Consider the following 21,782-nt stretch of genomic DNA (forward strand, 5'->3'; position numbering starts at 1 on the left):
ATCTAGCTCAGGCCAGGTCTTAGGTGACCTGCCACAAGTCCTTTTCTGAGCATGTCCGAGGTGACCTGCTCTAGGTCCGTCTCCGGCCAAGTCGGGGTGACCTGTCTCTGGGTGACCTGTCTCTGGGTGCCCCTCCACCTGGGTCCCGGCGCTTCGGTGGAACCGGAGCCCTGCCCCACCCCCACCTGTGGTCGCAGCCATCTGGGCACCCCGCATTCACACACCAAGCCTCCAGATCAAATTTCCCCAAGCCCAGGGACTCTGGCGAGGGGAGAGTGGAGGCTCCTAGAGCAGAAAGGGAATTTTTGCTTCCAGTGGAGAACCCCATTCTCGCTGGCTATTGATGCTATTCTAAAGGCAGGTTGCATTTTGTTTTTCCTGCTTGCATTGCCTGTTGCTGAAACTGTCGTGTTACATAACTCCATAGCTCTGCCTTGGAAAAGTTAGGTTTGAGTTTGTTCCTCCAGTGGGCAGTGATAGTGGGTTTTACGTAAATGGATCTGCTACATCGGAAATTTGTTTTTAATGATATGAACATTTAGCGAAAGCTGCTTGGGTATTTTAAATTTGGGTTTGGGTTATGAGAAATATCAGGCGTACACTTCCTGGATCTGTGTGGGGCCTGGCTAGGGTCTTGGGCTGCGGTCCCAGGGAATGTCCCCATCATCCTCTAGACCTCAGATTCCATTCAGCAGGTTTTCCTGTGCCTGGCATTTCCCTCAGATTTATTTTCCTGAATTTTCAGCCAGGGAAGAGCTACAAGGCTCACCTTGTCACAGGTGTCCCATGGCCTGAGGACCCAGTGCCAAGGCTGGGGGAGCCACCCCTTTCTCAGCCAGAGTGAACTCAAAACCTGTCCTGGGGGATGAGGGCTTGCATTCTGGTTGGGTGTCTATCTAGTTGGTTGAGTCACTCCTGTGGGTAGGCCACCCACTTGGGCTTTCTTTTAGTCCCTTCTAGAAGCAGAAAACATTTGACTCATTCTAACCCGATTCCTTAAAAATAGAAGTCTGATGGGTGGGGCATCAGGGAGAACAGGTGTGCAAGTATGTATGTTTTTTGTTTTTTCAGTTTTGTTTATATGTGGTGGAGGGAGGAAGGAGAGAGGGGAGAGTTTGCCTGAAGAGAAGAATGGGGTGATCATACCTGTAGTCTTGACTCTAGACTTCTCTGTTTCCACAGCTATAAAACGTGGCATAGCAGTTTTAGTTTTGTAACTTTTAAACATACATGAAATCTGGACTCCAGTATGAATGGGCCAGAAAGTACTATTTGTAACTTGTGCTCACCGTGTTGTGTCTGGAAGCCCTAGGATAAAGATTTCTTGGTTGAGCAGTGTGCCACCATTTGTGGGGTGACCTGCCCTAGGTCCGTCAGGGTTGTAAAAGGTAATGGTTTTATTACAAATCCTTTTTAACTGTAGCCAAAACAAAATAGCCAACCTGGAGCAGCTCTGGTTCTAGTTTTGTTCCTGGTGTTTTTGATTAATTGAGAGCATGTCCTTCTCTTTCAGTTGAAATAATCGATTTACTTTCCTCCACCTGAACACTGAGCTGTACAAAATAAAAGCATTAAAACTTCACTGGAGGTAAACATTGCAGTTGAGCTCACTTGAGTTCTGATGATATCAAAAGAGACTGCTTTTTCTTACTGGTAGTTAACCCTGATACCCATTCTCCTGTAGCCTAACTTGATTTGTATTTGGGGGAGGGGAGTAATATCCTTTGTCAAAGAGGAGACCCTGAATTTAGGGTAGGGAAAGTTGGCTAGAATAGGAAAGTGAAAAAAAGTTGGTTATCTCCTTTGCCAGTTGGTGGCATTGGCTACCTACAACATTTGGAAAGATTTTTTGTTTGTCCTCAGGAGTTATCTGTGTAACCAACTGTATGATGGGGCTTTCAGAGAGACTCAAAAAACCTCCTATTCTGAATGCCTTTTGATCTTACTGCATGAGTGGTTGGTTGTAAAGCATCAAGTGCTGTGTAGCCAGTTTTGTATGGACAGATCACATTTTGTTTATTCACATCAGGCGTCCTCAAACTACGGTCCCGCGGGCCACATGCGGCCCCCCGAGGACATTTATCCGGCCCGCCGGGTGCCGCTGCTTGTCCTGCTTAGCAGCCGACTCGTCCCGCGCCCGCAGTGCGCATAGGAATTTGTTCATAGTTTTTTTTTTAAACTATAGTCCGGCCCTCCAACGGTCTGAGGGACAGTGAACTGGCCCCCTGTTTAAAAAGTTTGAAGACCCCTGATCCACATACTAGTATCTGTTGGTGGACATTTGGATTGTTCCCACTTTTACTTATGAATAGTGCTGCTGTGAACCTTGGTGTACAAGGTTCTTTGTGGATGTATGTCTTCAGTGAAATTGCTGGGTAACTCCTTCAGGAGCTGCCAGATTGTTATCCAATGTGAAGCCACTTTTGATAGTCCTGACTGTCAGTTTTGCACAGTTGGTTTTACCTGAAAGTTTGTTTAGAGGCAGAATGAGAGAATGTCCCAGCCAGGGTGAGAGAATGGCAGGCAGGGATGACACCTGCTGAGTTCTTGAGTTGGTTCAAGTAAGACTTATTTTCTTGTTTGTGAAATGAAAATGATATTTTTCAGATCCCTCCAGATCTTGGAATGAAAAGTGGTGAGGACACAGCCTTGCCAAGTGTCCTTAAGACAGTTTTCTTTTGCACAGCTGATCCTTTTGTGGGTCCTTCCCCCACCCTCAAAGGACAGGGAAAGGTAGTTTCAGAAGTCCTTTGCCTAATAGCTGGTGTTACAACCCTTCTGGTCTGTCTAGTTGAATTATTTCCTCTTAACTGTTTCTATAATTGTTTTTTCCTCCAAGCATTGGAATTATGGTGAAAATCTAAGATTTGGGAGTACTACTCAATCAAAAAAAAAGAATGAACTGTCAATATATGCAACAATGTGGATGCATCTTAGAATAATTACACTGCGTGAAAAAAAGCACCTTGACAAAAGAAAAGATGCTCCTCAACTTATAATGGGGTTAACATCCCGTTGAACCCATTGTAAGTTGAGAATACCATAATTCGGAAATACATTTAATACAACTAACCTACTAAATGCTATAGCTTAGCTTAGCCTACCTTAAATTTGCTCAGAACACTTACATTAGCCTACAGTTGGGCAAAATCATCTTGCTGCAGCTGCCCAGCATCTTAAGAGTATATCGTACCACATATCACTAGCCCAGGAAAAGATAAAAATTTAAAGTATGGTTGTACTGAATGTGCATTGCTTTCTCACCATCATAAAGTAAAAAAAAATCATAATTCTGGGGACTGTCTGTATATACTCTATATGATTCTGGTGATATAAAGTTCTAGAAAGTGCTAGTGGACTTTGAGTAATAGAAAGCAGGTCTGTGGTTGAGAGAGGGAAGAAAGAAAGGAGAGATGACAAAAGGCACTAGGGGATTTGGGGGTGGTGAATATGGGTGTTTACATCCATTAACATCTGTCAACTTATAAAATTAAACACTTTAAACATGTCATTTATTGTATGTCGGTTGTATCTCGCTGTAAGGTAAAAACCACATGGAGATATCACTGTCCACTTACTGGAGTGGCTCGTTTTTTTGGTTTTAAAAAGTTGGAAATACCACTTGGAACTCTCATACCTTACTGGTCACCCACAGCTCTGTGGCCCAGCAGAGAAACAAGGCAGTTGCCCAAATGTGGGGCTGCTCAGAGTGTTACAGCAGCTTCGTTCATGAGAGCCCCAGACTGGAAACAACCAGTGGCTGTGAACAGGTGACCAGATACACGACGACTCTTCCTCAGTTGCAGTCCTGAGAACACAAACTTGGGCTTCTTTTTCCTTTTCAAGTGGGAAGATACTTTAATAAAGAGTTGTAACCTGTTCTTCAAAACCATACTCCTGCTGCCTTCAGAATTCATGGAAGGCTGTCCCCCACATATCTTTGACCATCAGGGAAACATATTTTCTTCTGCTTACTGGCCTGTAGCTTATGAAGAGGAGGAGTGATACAGTTCAGGGGTTCCTAAAAGTGACTTTTTCCATCTGGTTTTGTGAATATGCAGTTCAGCATGCCTTGAGAAAATCAGAGATAAGACACTGGTAACCTTGCAGGAGTCCAAGAAGTGTTCATCCATCACTTTCCCCTTGTTGTATTTCCCAGGTTTGTTTCCAGATACTGAGAACTTAACTAGCAATAAGAACAAAAGAAGGTTTTGTGTCAGTTAATGGTGAATAAATGAAATTACTTATTACTCAATTTACCCATTTCTTCACCCATATTCAGGAAGATTATGGAGAAAATTAACACCAGTGCAATAACAATATTAACTAAAAACTAAAGTTCTCTCTCAGTCCAGCTTCCACATACCAGAAAAGACAGCTTTCTAATAGCTACAATGAGGTATGATCGCATACTGTAGAGCCCTCTCATTTTTAAATGTGCAAGTCAGTGTTTTTCTAGTAAATTTCCGGAGTATGTCTGACCATCACCATAGTCACTTGCTGCCTTTGATTTGTCCTTCACGCCACCTTTTTTTTTCTCCATTTTTAAATTTATTTTTTGTTTGTTAATCTTCACCTGGGGATATTTTTCCATTGATTTTTAGAGAGAATGGAAGATGGGGGCGGGGGAGAGAGAGAGAGAGAGAGAGAGAGAGAGAGAGAGAGAAACATCTCTGTAAGAGAGACACATCAATTGACACCCCCCCCCCCATCCCCGACCAGGGCCAGGGATTGAACCTGCAACCCAGGTACGTGCCCTTGACCAAAAAATGAACCCACCGAGCCACACAAGACAGGGCTCCTCCATTTTTGCTGTTGCTCATCTTTATAGTCTTTGGTCAATAGCTGTAACAGGGAAATTGGGTGACCCCTACTCAGCCATTCCCAGTCATATGTTAAGAAGATGTGCTTTCCCGTGTACTGGACTCTGCACAGGGGTTGTTCAGAGGCAGGAACTGAGGCCTGGGCATCCTCATAGGTCTGTTCACATTTACTTCTGTCCCCTCTGTGCAGGCCATCGGGCAACCTCTTTAGCCTGGTCCCTAACTCCTGCCCTCAGCAATTCTGCTTGCTGTGCCGTCTTCAGGCACAGCAAGCAGTGAGTCCTCTGCCAACTGCAGCTACTTTGTTAGAAATGACAGGTGCTGCCCAGATTGTAGTTGACTTCAGGGATGGTGAGGGCCCAGAAAAGGGAGTGGTCTGCCCTACAAGAGTGTGGCCTAGGCCAGGAGAAGAGTTTAGTCGGCGCTGTGGTTGGATGTGTGCTGCGTGCACTCAAGTGAATGTGTCAATTACTACGGTACCAGGCTGCCGCAGTGGTCAGTCCTCCTCCTGGGCATATGCTTGTTCTGCACTGGACGCCTCGTTACCTCTGAGTCCTCACAAGGAGTTATGACTAGAGCAGACATGAGTTTGTATCTGTGGTTGTAATCAGGGTCTAGGATCCCAGGGCTGAGGCAGGCTCCCCTTGGATTGGAGGTATGAGTGAGGATAGCATACCCTTTGGAGGCCCCACATGAAAGGGGCAAGGGCCTTCCTGGATGGAGTGGCCCCACCAGAGTGATGAGCATGGGGGCTGGAGGAGGCAGATTCTGGGCAGCTGTGGTGGTGCAGAACTGTCCAGCTCACAGTTCAATGGGACCCAGAGCAGAGTGTGGCCTTGGGAAGTGCAGAGGGGACAGTGAGTCTAGCTGAGTCTCCAGGTCTCAGGGGGTCCTTGAACTCTTCTTGCCAGAAGAGCTTTCCTTGAGAGCAGAATGCTGCTGCTGCTGCTGCTGCTGCTGCTGCTGCGTCTGATAAATATGAGAGGCCGAGTGGACCTGTGGCTTGCGAAGGGTCCTGTGCCTTTTTATATGTGTTGGTCCAGTAGCAGCTTGCAAGTTGGGCAACTGAGCCAGGCTTCTCAGGATCCCTGTGGACTGTTGCCAGGAGGCTTCTAGACATACAACAGATGCAGGCTGCCTGCTGAGCTCTGAGCCCTTTGTCACTGATGGCACTTGCCTATCTACTTCAGCTCCTTGCAGAGCTCAGCTGCCAGGGATGACAGTGAGCCTGGAGAGGTGGCTCTCCTCACCTTGGGTGGGAGGCATTTGATAGAGCTTCTGGGGATTTCAGGTCGCCACCTATATTGTGTAAAAATGTTTATTATGGATTCTCTAATGTGTAAGTAGTGAAAGTAAACCCTGTCCATCCATTACCTTGAGTTGACAGTTATGAAGGTTTTCCTCTCCCCCTTTTTATGTTTTTCTTCACTGAAATGTTTTAAAGTGTCACTTCAGCTTCCTTCCTTCAGCTAATTGCTCCATGAGAATTAGCGATGCCCAACCATTGCCCTACAGCAGTGGTCGGCAAACTCATTAGTCAACAGAGCCAAATGTCAACAGTACAACGATTGAAATTTCTTTTGAGAGCCAAATTTTTTAAACTTAAACTTCTTCTAACGCCACTTCTTCAAAATAGACTCGCCCAGGCTGTGGTATTTTGTGGAAGAGCCACACTCAAGGGGCCAAAGAGCCGCATGTGGTTCGCGAGCCGCAGTTTGCTGACCACTGCCCTATAGTATTTAGTCTGTATTTCTAGAAACAAAAAAGGGCACCTCTCCTTCGTAGTTTTACTGCTGTTGTCAGGTGAATGGTGTCAACAATATTTCGGGACCTTCTAATACATGGGGCTTCCTTTCTCCACAATCAGATTCTTCACGGGTTAGAAAGTGTCGCCTTTGCTTGGTCTAAACCCCTTCGAGGTCCAGCGTTAATGTGATTGTCATGTTTACCTGTCCTGCTCTCCAGGGCAGCCCCATTCTTTTCTTTTCATGCCACTAAGCTGGTGTCCAGTTTGGTCATTGCCCTGTGAGGTGTCCTGCCTTCTGGATACACCTTGACTTCTTCTCCTTATATGTGTGGGGTGCGTTCCTACTCATTCCTCAGGCTCCTTTGCTGGGCAGACAAGAGGCAGCCCAAGGTGACTGGGGGCATGTTCAATATCCTGGACCATGGAAATGAATTACAGAGGTGGACTCAGCATGCTGATCAAAACAAGGGTCCACTAAGGGGGAGGAGGGCGAGTACCTTTTATCTAGAACCCAGCTCTCTGTTGGGTGGGACCATGTCTTCATTGTAAATCCAAAATGGTCAGCTCACAATTTCATGTGGTTAAAACTAATGGATTAGGATGCTAAGAGACATCGCCAGTAAGACATTCATTGGATCTTGAATTTAAACAACCATAAAGGACATTATTAAGACACTGGGAAATGTGCCTGTGAGTATTAGATAGCAGTACTATATCAGTATTGCTCCTGAGTGTGATGTCTGTACAGGTATGCCTTGGAGACATTGTAGGTGCAGTTGCAGACCCCTGCATTGAAATCAGTCATGCCACTGTCTTGGTTTCCGAGTGTGTATAAATGTTATGTTTATACTATATTGTAGTCTATTAAATGTACAATAGCTTTATGTCTAAAAAAATAATGCACATACCTTACTTTAAAGATACTTATTGCTATATAATGCTGACCATCATTGGGGTCTTCAGTAATTCGTAATCTTTTTGCTGCTGGGAGATTTTGCCTTCAATTTGTTAAAAAACAAAAACAAAAAATAAGATCTGCAAAGCGCAATAAAACATGGTATGCCTCTATTGTGATTATGGGGAGGAAGCCATTGTCCTGGGCTCCACAATTCTGAAGTGGATCAGGAAAATAAAAGTGTGTGTGTAGAGAAGGAAAGAGCAGTTGTGGCGAAATGGATCCCGGTCCCAGGTATGTGGGTACTTCATTTTGAAACTTTTTCAAAAGTTGGGGGAAGCTGAATCTTCTGTTATTCTTTTCTTGCAGGGCTCAGAGGTTTCTGCCTTAGGCCACTCTGAGGGAAAGGTGATTTCCCACTCCCTCTTTTATATTTAAACCCTGGGTATAAAAGAACAAATGATGAATCACTTTACAGCCTTTGTGTTTTGGATGAGAAGTATTGATTTAACCAACATTACTAGTATGAGAGCTTCCTGGGATGTAGATTCAGTTCTGGGTGCTAGGGTCATAGCAGGGAGCAGGACAGGCATAGTGGCCTCACTGGGTTCCCCCAGATGGGATCAGGGTAGGCCTCCCTGGGACGTGCCCTATGGACTGAGACCCGAAGGACCAGGAGCCAGGTGTGCAGAGACCAAGGGACAGTGAGTGGCAAGGGCCCCTGGTTCCTGCTGAGAGACTGAGGTCTGTTTCATATTGAGTAGTATGATGCTTACGAAGTTTGGAGTAAATACTGGTATAATTTTTTCCAGCACATTGAGTGGTAGTTTTTGAATGTACATGCTTTTCCTCTGTGAGAATGAAATGACCTCTCTTCATACGCTCTGATACTCACCGTCTGAGTTCTGTAGTGGGGTGTATGGAACTGACTCTGGTAGAAAACCCTTTCGGGCGTTGATCAGCTCAGCAGCTCATAGATAGACTTTATATAGTGAGTGTCTAGAACACAGGTGAAGAGGGAACTGTTTACCCAGTGATGTGGTTCCTAAGGTAGGCTTAGGGTGCCCATGGGTGCAGGGAGGCCCTGCCCCTTTTGAGCCCAGCAGGATCCAGAGGTCCTGACTGGAAGTGAGGGCTTGGTGACCTTGGAGGACCTCAGTCTTGTGCCAGCTAAGGACGAGGACACCCTGCACTCCTCCCGTTGTATCACCTGACATGGGATGTGGGCCTTCTCTGTGCCAGCTACTCTCTAGTGCTTTAACTTATTTAAATTACGGTTTCTGAGGTCAAAACTTTTTTTAATCCTCAATGCTTTTATTTTATTTTTAATGAAGCTGTGAGGATTTTATTTTTTTCAAATACACTTATTGATTTCAGAGAGGAAGGGAGAAGGAGAGAGATAGTAACATCAATGATGAGAGAGAATCATTGATTGGCTGCCTCTTGCACGCCCCCGAGACTGGGGATCAAGCCCACAACCAGGGCATGTGCCTTTGACAGGAATCGAACCTGGGACCCTTCAGTCCACAGTTCGACACTATCCACTGAGCCAAACGAGCCAGAGCTAATTATTATTTTTTATTCCTCACCTGAGGAGTGAGGATATTTTTCTATTGATTTTTAAAAATATATATTTTATTGATTTCAGAGAGAGCAAGGGTGAGGGATAGAAACATCAGTGATGAGAGAGAGATAGAAACATCAGTGATTGATCGGCTGCCTCCTGCACGCCCCCTACTGGGGACTGAGCCCACAACTTGTGCCCACAGCCGGCGCGTGTGCCCTGACCAGAATCGAGCCGTGACCTGGTTCATAGGTCTGTGCTCAACCACTGAGCCACACTGGCCGGGCTGACTTTTTTTTTTTTTTTAGAGTGGAAGGTAGGGAGCAGAGAGAAACATCAATGTGAGAGAGCTACATCAATGAGTTGCTTCACACTCTTGCTCCAATCGGGAGTAGGGATCAAACCTGCAACCCAGGTATGTGCCCTTGACCAGGAATCAAACCCAAGACCCTCAGTGCGCAGCCCGATGCTCCAACCATCAAGCCATGCTGGCCACGGCAAGGTCACATGTATTTTTGAAGTTAATGTTATATTAAAACTTTACAGGCATTAGAGGGAGAAACTAACAACCCAGCTATAGAGGTCAGTTTGTGTTGTTGCCAGCTCACAGCTGGGCAGGAGTAGGGCTAGTGGGAGCTAGGAGTGTTTGCACATGCATGTGTGCACTCAGGCATGTGAGTGAGGAGTGTCATACCACACTCCCCAGCCAGGCAGCTTCAGGGCCCTGGGGCCTTGGGAAATCTGTACTTCTCCTTGACTTTAATGGGGGGGTGAGGATAGTACCCCTTACTTGGATCCATATTCTGTTGTCTCCCTGGAGTTCCAAAAGTGGACTTAGATTTCCGCCCCTTATTAAGCCTGAAGGGATCAGTGTGGTTTAGAGAGGGTTGCCACGTGGCTAGTCAGGCTTGGCTGGTCAGGCTCCCTTACAAGCCTCACATGCTCCTGAGGTGCCTTATCCCTCTCCCTGGCAAGGGGAGGTGAAATGTGAGGCAGGAGTGGGTAGGATGAGGGCCACCCAGGTGGTAGGCACTTTCCTCTTTTATTTCACATACTACTAGTAATTTTGATGTTTCAGGAAAAGATTCAGATACCACCAAGAATGTTTCTTTATATATATATATTGATTGATTGATTTCAGAGAGGAATGGAGAGGGAAGAGAGAGAAACATCAATGATGAGAGTCATTGATTAGCTGCCTCTTGCATGCCCCATACTGGGGATTGAGCCTGCAGCCAGGGCATGTGCCCCAACTGGGAATGCAACTGTGACCTCCTGGTTCACAGTTTGATGCTCAACCACTGAGCCACGCCACCTGGGCTATTTCTTTATATGTTAAAGCTTGTACTACCTGATAAGAGATCTTAGGAGTTCTTCTAGATTAGGAGTCAGTAAACAATTTCTTGACGGGCTATATAGTAAATACACTAGACTTTGTGGGACAAGAAACAAAATTGAAACTATTATTAGGTATTTAGTCCAATTTAAAAATATAAATACTATTCGGAGCTTAAGAGGGTGGCCTGCAGGCTGATCCTGGTCTAGACTACCTTCTTAGCGCCTTCCTGCAACATGATATACACTAAGTGGCCAGATTATTATGATCTCTGAACGCATAATAATCTGGCCAGTCAGTGTGTGTGTGTGTGTGTGTGTGTGTGTGTGTATTAGAGGCCCGGTGCATTAATTCGTGCATGGGTGGGGTCCGGCCTGCCTGCTGGTTGAACTCCTGGTCGAGGGGACAGTTTGCATATTAGCCTTTTATTATATAGGATATACACTGAGTGGCCAGATTATTATGCATTCAGAGATCATAATAATCTGGCCACTCAGTGTATATGCCCCCCACACTGCCATGAACTGAAATCCAGGTGCCATGAGCTGGCCACACACTTTCAGAAAACCAACACGAATGTGTCTAGGTACATTCACATCAAGAGACATTGTGAGCCAGCAGTGCCAGTCCTCTTGGCAGCCTCACACCAGTGTTGCCACTGTATGTGTCAGAAGAGGCATTACTAGATGAAGAGGTGACTCTTTGAAGTGATATCCAACAAAAATTTTACAATCAAATTAAAATTGGGCAAAGGACTTTAATAGACATGTCTCCAAAGAGAATATACAAGTGGCCAACAAGCACATGAAAAGATGTAGCCATCAGAGAAATGAAAATCAAAACCACAATGAGATACCACCTCTTATCCATTAGAATGACTCTTGTTTGTTTGTTTTTATTTTGTTTTGTTTTTTGTTAATCCTCACCTGAGGATTTTTCCATTGATTTTTAGGGAGAGTGGAAGAGAGATGGCAAGACAGAGAAAAACATCGATGTGAAAAACATCGATTGGTTGCCTCCTGCACGAGTCCTGACCAGGGCCTGGGCCAGGGAGGAACCTGCAGTGAAGGTATGTGCCTTTGACCGGAATCGAACCTGGGACCCTTTGATCCACAGGCTGAGGCTCTATACACTGACCCAAACCGGCTAGGGCTTTTTGTTTTTTTAAAAACAAAAACAGAAATATTATAACAAATGTTGATGAGGATGTGGACAAATTGGAGCCTTTGTGCACTATGGTGGTAATGTAAAGGTATAGCCACTGAGTAAAATAGTCTAGCGATTCCTCAAAAAGTTAAACATAAAATGATTTTGTGACCCAGTAGCTCCACTTCTGGGTGTATAACCAAAAGAAATGAAAGCAGGGTCTCTTAAAGAGATATTTGTACAACCATGTTCACAGCAGCCAAAAGGCAGAAGCAACCCAAGTGTCCACTGACACATGGCTAGATAAACAAAATGGAGTGAATCTATGTAGTGGAATATTACTTTGCTTTATAAAGGAAGGGAAATCTGACACATACTACATCATAGATGAACCTTGAGACATTATGCTGAGTTAAATAAGCCAGACACAAAAGGACAAATACTTTATGATTGATTTATATGAGGTTCCTAGAGGAGTCGAATTCAGATAGACTGAAAATAAAATGGTGGGTGCCGGGGGGGAGGGCAATGGGGAGTTAGTGTTTAATGGGAACACAGTTTGGGAAGATGGAAAGTTCTGGAGATGGATGGTGAGAATGGTCACATACTAATGTGAATATATTTAAATGCCCCTGAACTGTATACTTAAAAGTAGTTAAGATGGTATATTTTATGTTGTGTATTTTATCATATTTTTTTCAAAAGAAAGTAAGTGATTCACAAAGAGGTATTTGCAATGATGTTATAGTTTTGTTGTGTTTTTTGTTTTTTTTTGCATAAAATCTAAAAGTTGATTTTGACTCTGAAAAAAAAATGTTTTTCAAACAAAGCATACAGTCCTATATAATAAAAGCCTAATGTGCAAATTGTCCCCTCAGGCGGTCGTTCTACTGGGAGACCAGGAGTTTGACCCCTCAATATGATGTGCGCTGACCACCAGGGGGCGGAACATGGCAGGTGTCAGCGATGTGGCTCTGGCAGCGGGCTGCAGTGCAGGCACTGCCAGCCCCGATGGGCCCCCATGAGAGTGGGACTGCGGTGGGATGGTGGAGCAGGTGAGCAGGCGGCATCAGGCTAAAGCAGGTGTGAGCAGGGCCTGATCACCCCTCCTGTTGCCCTGCAGATGGTGACCAGCCGCAGTGGCGGCAGGGGGTGGGGCTGCTGCCTGGCTCCCAGGCGCTGATGGGGGGCAACCAGTCGCCCTGCAGGTGGGATGGTAAAACAGATGAGGGGGCGGGGCTGTGAGGCTGGGGCTGCGAGCCTGGGGGCATGAGCTGGGGCCTGATCCACACAGGACACCCCAAGGGAAAGGGACCCCACTTGTGCACAAATTTGTGCACCGGGCCTCTAGTCTTATAATTAACCTGGTTGCTGCTGTCCTGAAAAAGTATATTAATGTGGTGGCTGACACTGAAATAGGGTTCTGATCTTGGCTGAGACCATTGCAGACATAAGTGTTCTTATAACAGGATGCTGACTTCCCGACACCCCAAATGTAATGCCCTTCTCATGAGAATAGCTGTCCTTAGGGGCTGTACAGGTGATTCAGACAGTGTGGCACTGCTGGCTCAGGCTGTGCTGGCTCTGGTTTTTGGTCCCCTGGCTCTAGGTAGCAGAGTTCTGCAAGGGAATCCTCCTATCTAATAAAGAGGGAATATGCTAATTAACCATCACTCCATCACAAAGATGGCTGCACCCACAGCTGAGGCCAAGTTCCCATAAGGAGCCTTAACAAGCAATCAGCAGGGACCTGAGGCTGTGCCCTCCCCCGCCCCATGGGGCTTGACAGGTGACTTCAGGCCATGCCACCTACCTGGCAGGCCTTGACAGGGGACCTCAAGGTGCACTTCCCATCCTGGTGCTGGGCTAGGGGACCTCAGGCTGCTCCCCCCGCCCCAGCGCCAGGCCGGGGGAACTTAGACCGCACCCCCTCCCGCCTGGCAGGGCTTGACAGGGGACCTCAGGCCACGCCTCTCACCTTGACACCAGGCTGGGGGACCTCAGGCCGCGCACCCCACCCAGCGGGGCTTGATGGGGACCTCAGGCTGCTCCCCACACCCCAGCGTCAGGCCGGGGGATCAGGCCGTGCCTCCCGCCTTGGCACCAGGCTAGGAGACCTCAGGCCATGCCTCCTATCTGGCGGGGCTTGACAGGACCTCAGGCCGCGACCCCCACGCCAGGCCAGGGGACCTGAGGCCATGCCCTCCACCCAGCGGGGCTTGATGGGGGACCTCAAGGTGTGCTTCCCGTCCTGTTGCTGGGCTAGGGGACCTCAGGCCGCCCCCCCCGCCCCAGCACCGGGCCAGGGTACCTGAGGCTGCGCCCCCCTGCCTGGCGGGGCTTGACAGGGGACCTCAAGGTGCACCCCTAGTGCTGGGTCGGGAGAACTCAGGCCGCGCCCCCTGCCCAGCAGGGCTTGTTGGGGGACCTGAGGCTGCGCGCCCCCGCCGGGTGGGGATTGACGGGGGGCTTCAGGCCATGTCCCCCACCCAGCGGGGCTTGCCAGGGGATCTCAGGCCGCCAGGGGACCTGAGGCCACGCCCCCTGCATGGCAGGGCTTGACAAGAGTGGGACTGGCCGGGTCTGGATCTAGCCCAATGGCGGGGGGCAGGCCTGGTCTGGGTCTCACGATTTTGAGGTGCATGTGGGTGGGCGGGGACTTGACTCTGGGTCCCGTGGTGAGCCCCAGACTCTGACAGGAGGAACGTTTTCATATACATTTTGCTAATTTTCTTTCATCTCTGACGCTTCTATTATAGAGAAAGGGCAAATAGCAATATTAAATTATTTCTTCTAATTAATCTCCTTTTAATGTGCACGAATTTCATGCACCGGGTCACTAGTAGGGCTGATGTTTGCCCTGGGGCTCCTATCATCCCTCTCTAGGCTTCCTTACCACACAAAGCTCCTGTTGCCTGACCTAGCCTTGTGTGGCCCCTGGGAGGAGATGACCAGACTGTTGACTGCCACCTGAGGTTCCTATAGGGATGATGCTAGGATTCCTGTTCCCCTGGGGGAGCTGAGTCTGTGCACCCCTGAATGGACTTGTGAGCTTATCAGTAGTGCCTGTGAAATTCATGGCTTAGTTACTTAAAGTTGTCTGTGTGTTTTTGTTGTTATAACATAAAAGGTAATACATTTAGTAAGATTATTAACTGAATTCGGAAGGTCAATTTCTAATTTGTAATCAAGAAAGGGCTGCCTTCCAGAGAGGGTACTGGGATGGAGGAAGTCTGTCTACTAAGGAGATAACTGCTTTCCAGGGCTCACAACCTAGACTCAGGGGCTTAGGCTTTGGGCGTACCCTTCACTGTATGGGATTCTAGGTCCTCTAGCCTGACATTGTGCAGCTGTCCCCAGAGGGGACCATAATTGGCTTGTAGAAAGTTCTCTTGCTTCTGTGGCCCTCAGTGATGGAAACAAAGCATTTCCCTCTGCATCCTGGTTGTTACTGTGGTTCCATGGAGCTTGAGTCTGTCTGCCCTGTTTCGGTTTGAATAGTTTTTTTTGTTTTCTGATGTTTTTTTAATCCTCAGCCGAGGATATTTTTCCATTGATTTTTTAAAAAATATGATATCATTCCTTTTTTTTAAATATTTCTTTATTGATTTCAGAGAAGGGAGAGGGAAAGAGAGATAGAAACATTAATGATGAGAGAGAATCATTGATTGGCTGCCTCCTGCATGTCCCCTACTGGGGATCAAGCCCACAACCAAGGTACATGCCCTTGACCGGAATCGAACCTGGGACCCTTCAGTACGCAGGCTGACACTCTATCTACTGAGCCAAACCAGCTAGGGCTCCATTGATTTTTAGAGAGAGGGAAAGATAGAAATATTCTCTCACATCAATCAGTTGCCTCCTGCATGAGCCCTGACCAGTGCCCCGGCCAGGACGGAGCCTGCAACCAAGGTACGTGTCCTTGACCGGAATTGGACCCAGGGCCCTTTATTCACAGGCTGGCGCTTTACCCATTGAGCCATACTGGCTAGGGTAGGTCTGAGTAGGTTTGATAGGGAAGGGGAGAGTGTGAAACGTCAAAGCAGAAGATACTAAACTGTCTCAAAGTGGAGAGCAGGCCAGTGCTTCATAGGAGGGTTGCCATGGCTACTCACTTGGGGAGAAGCCACATGCCCAATGCCTGAAGGCTATAGGCTTGCATGGTGATGCTACTGTTCTGTGGTAGGTTGGAGGACCTGAGGGCATCCTGCAGAATGGGGCTGTGGATGACAGTGTGGCCAAGACCAGCCAGTTGCTGGCCGAGTTGAACTTCGAAGAAGATGAAGAAGATACCTATTACACAAAGGACCTACCAGTACATGCCTGCAGGTGAGCATCAACAGCAGAGGCATCCCAGAGACTGCTGTTGGTCACATGTCCTTGGGAATAAAGAGGTTGCTAGGCCTGTGTACACGTTACCAGGCAGAAGGGTGGGTTCAGTACCCTCTGTCACCCCTGGTTATTCCAGCAGGTAGGGAAAGGTTGCCCTCTTAGCCTTCCTCAGGTCCTGGGGGTGTTCCTGGTACCTGCCTCACTCACTCATCAGGAAGAACTCTTCTCGTTGGGTGAGCATTTGGGTTTATAAGGTAAATAGAGCCACTAAGATTTCTCTTACAGAGATTACTGTTGGATTCTTTAAAATGTCTGCTTCCTGAAAACTTGGAAGTGGACAGTCAGTGGGAGACCTGCATATTGACCAAATTTGGAATTCTCATCTAGAGCAGGACCCATCCTTTACATTTAGACTTATTCTTGCTTTTTTGTTACACGCACAAGAGGAAATTGAGACCAAAAGAGGTGAAATGATCTTGCTTAGGGCACTCAGCCAGTTGGGGCAGCTTTGGGCCTGGGGCTGTATTCAGCCCTGCCTGCCCTTTGTGCACACTGCCCCCAGTGTCTACCCACCAAGGGACAGAGTGCTGCATCCTCCCGCCCCCACTTCCCCCAGTTTACCGTATTTTGGCTCTTTGTTCACTCTCATTACAAATGTTTGTTAGTCCTCACTGGAGGATATTATTTTCCATTGATTTTTTTAGAGTAGGAGTGGGGAGTGGGAGGGAAACATCAATGTGAGAGAAAGACATCACTTAATTGCCTCCCACCCTGACCACGGTCTGGGATTGAACCTACAACCCAGGTACATGCCCTTGACTGGGAATCAAACCTGTGATCCTTTGGTGCATGGGCTGACGCTCTGACCACTGAGAAACACCAGCCAGGGCTCATTTACAAATGTTTTTGCATATATATGAGTGATGTATTAGTGTTCCTGTTATATACACAGTTGCCAGTCCTGGTGAAGCTGCAAGTGGTTAAAGTCTATACAACCCCTTGGCCCTCCTGGCTGTCCATGTGTGGAGGGTTTGGGGGGAAGGTTCTTGGTTGAGCACATTCTGGTTTGAGACTGAGTCTTGGCTTCATACACATACAGACTCTTTGGAGAGCCAGTGGTTTTGTTTTTGGTATGTTGACTTACAGAAAAACAAGATGGGGGGTGGGTATTGTGGTGGTGGACGCTCCTGATGTGCTCTTTTGGAGCTGAGCTCTATCACCCAGGAGCCTCTGCTGCTGGGTCTGAGTTGAGCGTTCCTGGGAGCATGATGCCCTCTGCTGGAGTGTGAGCAAAGCATAGTCACAGCTCACTTTCCAAGTGCCCAGAGCTACCTATGGACACCCCTTTCATAAGTTACATTCATGAAACTGAAGGCCATAGGGGTGACCAGGTTGCCTTTGGGGTGTTGGGCTCACTTGGACTTACAGCGCCTGCTCCCCACTTGGAAGGGGTTTTGCTGCAGTCTGCGTTATCTCTGAGCGTCTCGACAGCACCCCAACTCCTTTCTGCATTCACAGGACCAGGAAACCTCAACAGTTAACTGATTGGATTTTGTTAGTAGGATTGTTGGGTTTGAGTATGTTTTTAATGAAAAACTTTAAAATGTTGTAAGAGGAAAAAATTTTACATTCTACCAAATTAAAACCAGAGAGCGATCTTCCAGCTTTAACTGTTCATTTTTACTTTTTAGTTACTGCGGAATACATGATCCTGCTTGCGTGGTTTACTGTAATACCAGCAAGAAGTGGTTCTGTAATGGACGTGGAAATACTTCTGGCAGGTAGGTATCAGACTACCATGTGTCTTTAATCAGACTGTGCTCAGATTTGTGTGTAAATTATGGAAATGCTAAAGTGAAGCACAATATAAAATCATGCTAACAAACCTGGGTTTTTTTCCTTCTCTGTGACGGGTTTAACTTGAAACAGATGGTGCTGTGTGAATGCCTTAATGTATTTACCCTTGATTTATTCTCTCATTCTTTTTATTATGCCAGTATGGTTGGCTTAATTTCTCATTCCTAGTTTTTATTTATATTTTTCTGCAAGATGAGCTCCTTGCATTCCTGTTCATCTTCATTATGGGGTGCCCGGGGAGGATGTTCCCAAGACAGTAACGGGCATCCATGAGAGCCACTTCCTGAGAAGGCTCCCTCAGGCCTGAGCTCATCGAGTAGTTTAGAGGCTAACACGGGCCAGATCCTGAATCATCAGATTAAATCAAGTTCATCTGACCAGCGGTGGCTCTGGACTCCCTCCTGATCACCAGCACTTGTGACTGAGCCCGTGCTTGTGTTTGGTATTGGGGTGAGAGCAGTGTGGTGGTGGTGATTAGTTTCTAGGGAGAGTCGGTCTGTCTAGCTCAAGTGCTGGACTCCTTGGCCCCTACCTCGGGTTCACTGCAATGCCACAAGAAGCAGAGCAGAGTCTCAGTGGGCCAGGGCTCCAGGTCTCCAGCAAGGAAGCAGCATCTTCTGAGGTTCATGTTTTGGAGAAGTAAAGTGACAAAAATCTACAGGCAGGTTTATGTGCACAGAGCCCCATCCACCCTTCCTGTACCTTCAGCACCCGTGGGCCCTGCCTTACCATCATGCTGCCTAAGGACACAGAGTGATTGGGTCTTGGGTCATCTCACAGTTAGTATGCAAATTGTGGGGTTCTGAGCAAGGCAAGAAAGGGGGCTAATGTTTTTAAAACACTTAAAAGGAAAAGCATCTCTAAGGTGACCAAAAGAGATTCTAGTCCTATTTTCAGAACGTTCTGGACAATTTGTGTTACCATGCTTGCATTAGTTCCTCTCCTGCAGGGAAAGCAATTAAATAAATCTTGTCTTAGTTGGCAACCCTAGCTTCTGGTCAGCAGTTAAGATCAGGGAAGTGAGGGAAGGGCCTCCATGAGAAAACAGGCTCAGTCAACCAGCATCACATGCTCTTTACAAGGCTTGAGTGAAAGCTGACAGGGTCCTGTTGCCACTGTAGGGGGGTGAAGTGGATACAGATGGTATAAGAGGAAACCACTGGTTCTTGTAACATGCCCAGTGGCGGTGGCTCCAGAGAGGAGTGGAGGATTTTGGGGGGTGCTGAGAGCGGTGATGGTTGGTTAGATTATCTGATGACAGACTGTGGGGCCAGAGAGGGTTCTAGCCTAACCTCGTGACAGGAAGGGTTTACTGATGTGAAGAGAGGGCTGCCACAAGTAGTGTTCCATAAACCTACAAAAAGCCCGAGGTAGGGCCTGTACCATCCGTGAGCCCCAGTGGCACAGTCCATGAATTAGGTGAGTTGTAGCCTGGGAATGAGAACAATGGCAGAGTCCTGGACACACCGAGACAGCAGGGTTCCTGAGGATTTCATTGCTGGCCCTTGTGCTTCCTGAGAGTAGTCCTGAGCCCCCCATTTGATATTTTTTATAATCCTCAGGTTTTAATACTCTTGCTTATCAAGTTTCCTGGCCTGCAGCATATTAGGAGTCATTGTTCCTGGCAGCCAGCACAGAGGTCACTTCCTTAGGGCTTCTGTAGGCAGCCCTGTGCCAGAGAAGTGATTTTGAAAGAAGCATCAGAGAAGCTACGAGGAGCAAGAGGAGTTGGGAAAGGGGCAGCAGCTGTAGACTCAGTGAGGCCCAATAGTTGGACTTAAGAAAGCAGGAACTGGAGGGGGTGGGAGGTAAGAGGCAGAAACTGTGAAATGTGTTAGGAAAGTTTTCCTTAAAAGTGGTTCAAGGCGGATTTGTGCTCAATGGGGAGCCAGTTCAGGGGCGGCTGGTCTCCTGGGACACCAGATGGATGAGGTGTGACCAACCCTGCTAATGGACCGTGAATGGTACCGGAACTTTTAACAGGGACTCAAGAATTGGAAGTGGTGAAAAGCCAAACTTTTGAGTGTTAACTATTTATCATTTCCTGATTTAAGCCACATTGTAAATCACCTTGTGAGGGCAAAATGCAAAGAGGTGACTCTGCACAAGGATGGGCCCCTTGGTGAGACAGTCCTGGAGTGTTACAACTGTGGCTGCCGCAACGTCTTCCTGCTTGGCTTCATCCCTGCCAAGGCTGACTCAGTGGTGGTGCTGTTGTGCAGGTGAGGGCTCCCCAATTTCCTTGGGGGCCAGCTCTGACTCAGTGGAACTTTAAAATAGTTTCTGTTGACTGGCTAGATGTTGGGATGTTCGGGGGTTGGGGCTTGTTGGAGAGCTAGGACTGTCAAGTAACTCTGCGGGTGTATTCTGGTTAAATCATAAAAATGATTCTATAAAACCAAAGTCTGTTTTGAGTTTTAAGAGTTCAGAGCTCAAGTGTGTGGGGAGATGCAATTTATTACTAACAATTTAAAGGTAATGTGATCACATAATGAAAGATAGGGACTGCCACCTTGGGGTGAAAGGTAAGTCTTGGGGTGGAGGTCATCTTCACCTGGGCTCTTCTTTCCTCGGGGCTTCTATAGGCAGCCCTGTGCCAGTCAGAGCAGCCTCAAGGACATCAACTGGGACAGCTCGCAGTGGCAGCCCCTGATCCAGGATCGCTGCTTCCTCTCCTGGCTGGTCAAGATCCCTTCAGAGCAGGAGCAGCTTCGGGCCCGGCAGATTACCGCCCAGCAGATCAACAAGTTGGAGGAGCTTTGGAAGGTGAGGCCTATTGAGAATGCAGTCTTCCTCAGCACTAGTTTCCTATAGACTTGGGGCAGGGCAAGGGGTGCTGTCTTCATAAATAGGACATTCTGGAAGGATTCTGGAGCTTCTACCAGGAGGAGTCCTGACAGGAACTTGCCCTGGGCAGCTATGGGTGGACATGTCCAGAGGAGCCTGGGCCTTAGTAGATAGGACTGTGAGTGCATTTTATTTTTTGTTTGTTTGTTTCCATCTTTCTTTCTTTGTTTTCAAAATCTTTTTGTTGAGAGTATTCTAGGTGTCCCCTTTTTCCCCCCATTGCTCCCCTCCACCTAGTTCCATCCCTCCCCAGGCCTTCACCACCCTACTGTCTGGTCCATAGGTAAGATCTTTGGTTAATCTCTTCCCGTCCCCCTTCCCTCTGAGATTTGTCAGTCTGTTCCATGCTTTCATATCTCTCATTCTATTTTATTCACCAGTTTATTTTGTTCATTAGATTTCTTGTTCATTTATTTTTATTTTTAAATTCAATTGTTGATATTGTATTTGTTGCCATTTTATTGTTCATATTTTTTATCTCTTCTTCCTCTTCTTGAAGAATACCCTTCAACATTTCATGTAATACTGGTTTGGTGGTGATGAACTCCTTTAGCTTTTTCTTGTTTGTGAAGCTCTTTATCTGATCTTTAATTCTAAATGAGAGCTTTGCTGGGTAGAGTAATCTTGGTTGTAGATCCTTACTATTCATCACTTTGAATATTTCTTGCCACTCCCTTTTGGCCTACAAAGTCTGTTGAGAAATCAGTTGACAGTCATATGGGTGCTCCCTTATAGGTAACTAACTGTTTTTCTCTTTCTGCTTTTAAGATTATCTCTTTGTCTTTAACCCTTGGCATTTTAATTATGATGTCTTAATATGGGCCTCTTTGGGTTCCTCTTGTTTGGGAGACTCTGTACTTCCTGGACTTGTAAGTCTTATTTCTTTCACCAGGTAAGGGACGTTTTCTGTCATTTTTCAAATAGGTTTTCAATATCTTGCTCTCTCTCCTCTTCTTCTGGCACCCCCATAATGTGAATGTTGGTACGCTTGAAGTTGTCCCAAAGGCTCCTTACACTATCTTCATATTTTTTATTCCTTTTGCTCTTGCTCTTGAGTGTTGTTTTTTTTTTAAATATGTTTTTATTGATTTCAAGGAGGAAGGGAGAGAGAGAAACATCAGTGATGAGAGAGTCATTGATTGGCTGCCTCCTGCACGCCCCCTACTAGTGATTGAGCCCAAAATCTGGGTATGTGCCCTTGACCAGAATCAAACCGGGACCTTTCAGTCCGCTGG

The 21,782-nt window shown here is 46.9% G+C and overlaps 1 protein-coding gene across 2 annotated transcripts in view; it reads left to right on the top strand.

Annotated features, from left to right (window-relative positions):
- Nucleotides 1-21,782, top strand: part of UPF1 (UPF1 RNA helicase and ATPase) — a 42,290-nt gene that overhangs the window by 789 nt on the left and 19,719 nt on the right. For both annotated transcript variants that reach the window (XM_080671604.1, XM_080671603.1), the window contains exons 2-5: nucleotides 15,698-15,840; nucleotides 17,535-17,624; nucleotides 19,755-19,922; nucleotides 20,286-20,466. In XM_080671604.1, coding sequence (XP_080527730.1) covers nucleotides 15,698-15,840; nucleotides 17,535-17,624; nucleotides 19,755-19,922; nucleotides 20,286-20,466 — 582 coding nt within the window. The remainder of the gene's footprint in view (nucleotides 1-15,697; nucleotides 15,841-17,534; nucleotides 17,625-19,754; nucleotides 19,923-20,285; nucleotides 20,467-21,782) is intronic.

Source organism: Plecotus auritus, assembly GCF_963455305.1.
Source record: "Plecotus auritus genome assembly, chromosome: 6".
NCBI classification, from domain to species: Eukaryota; Metazoa; Chordata; class Mammalia; order Chiroptera; family Vespertilionidae; genus Plecotus; species Plecotus auritus.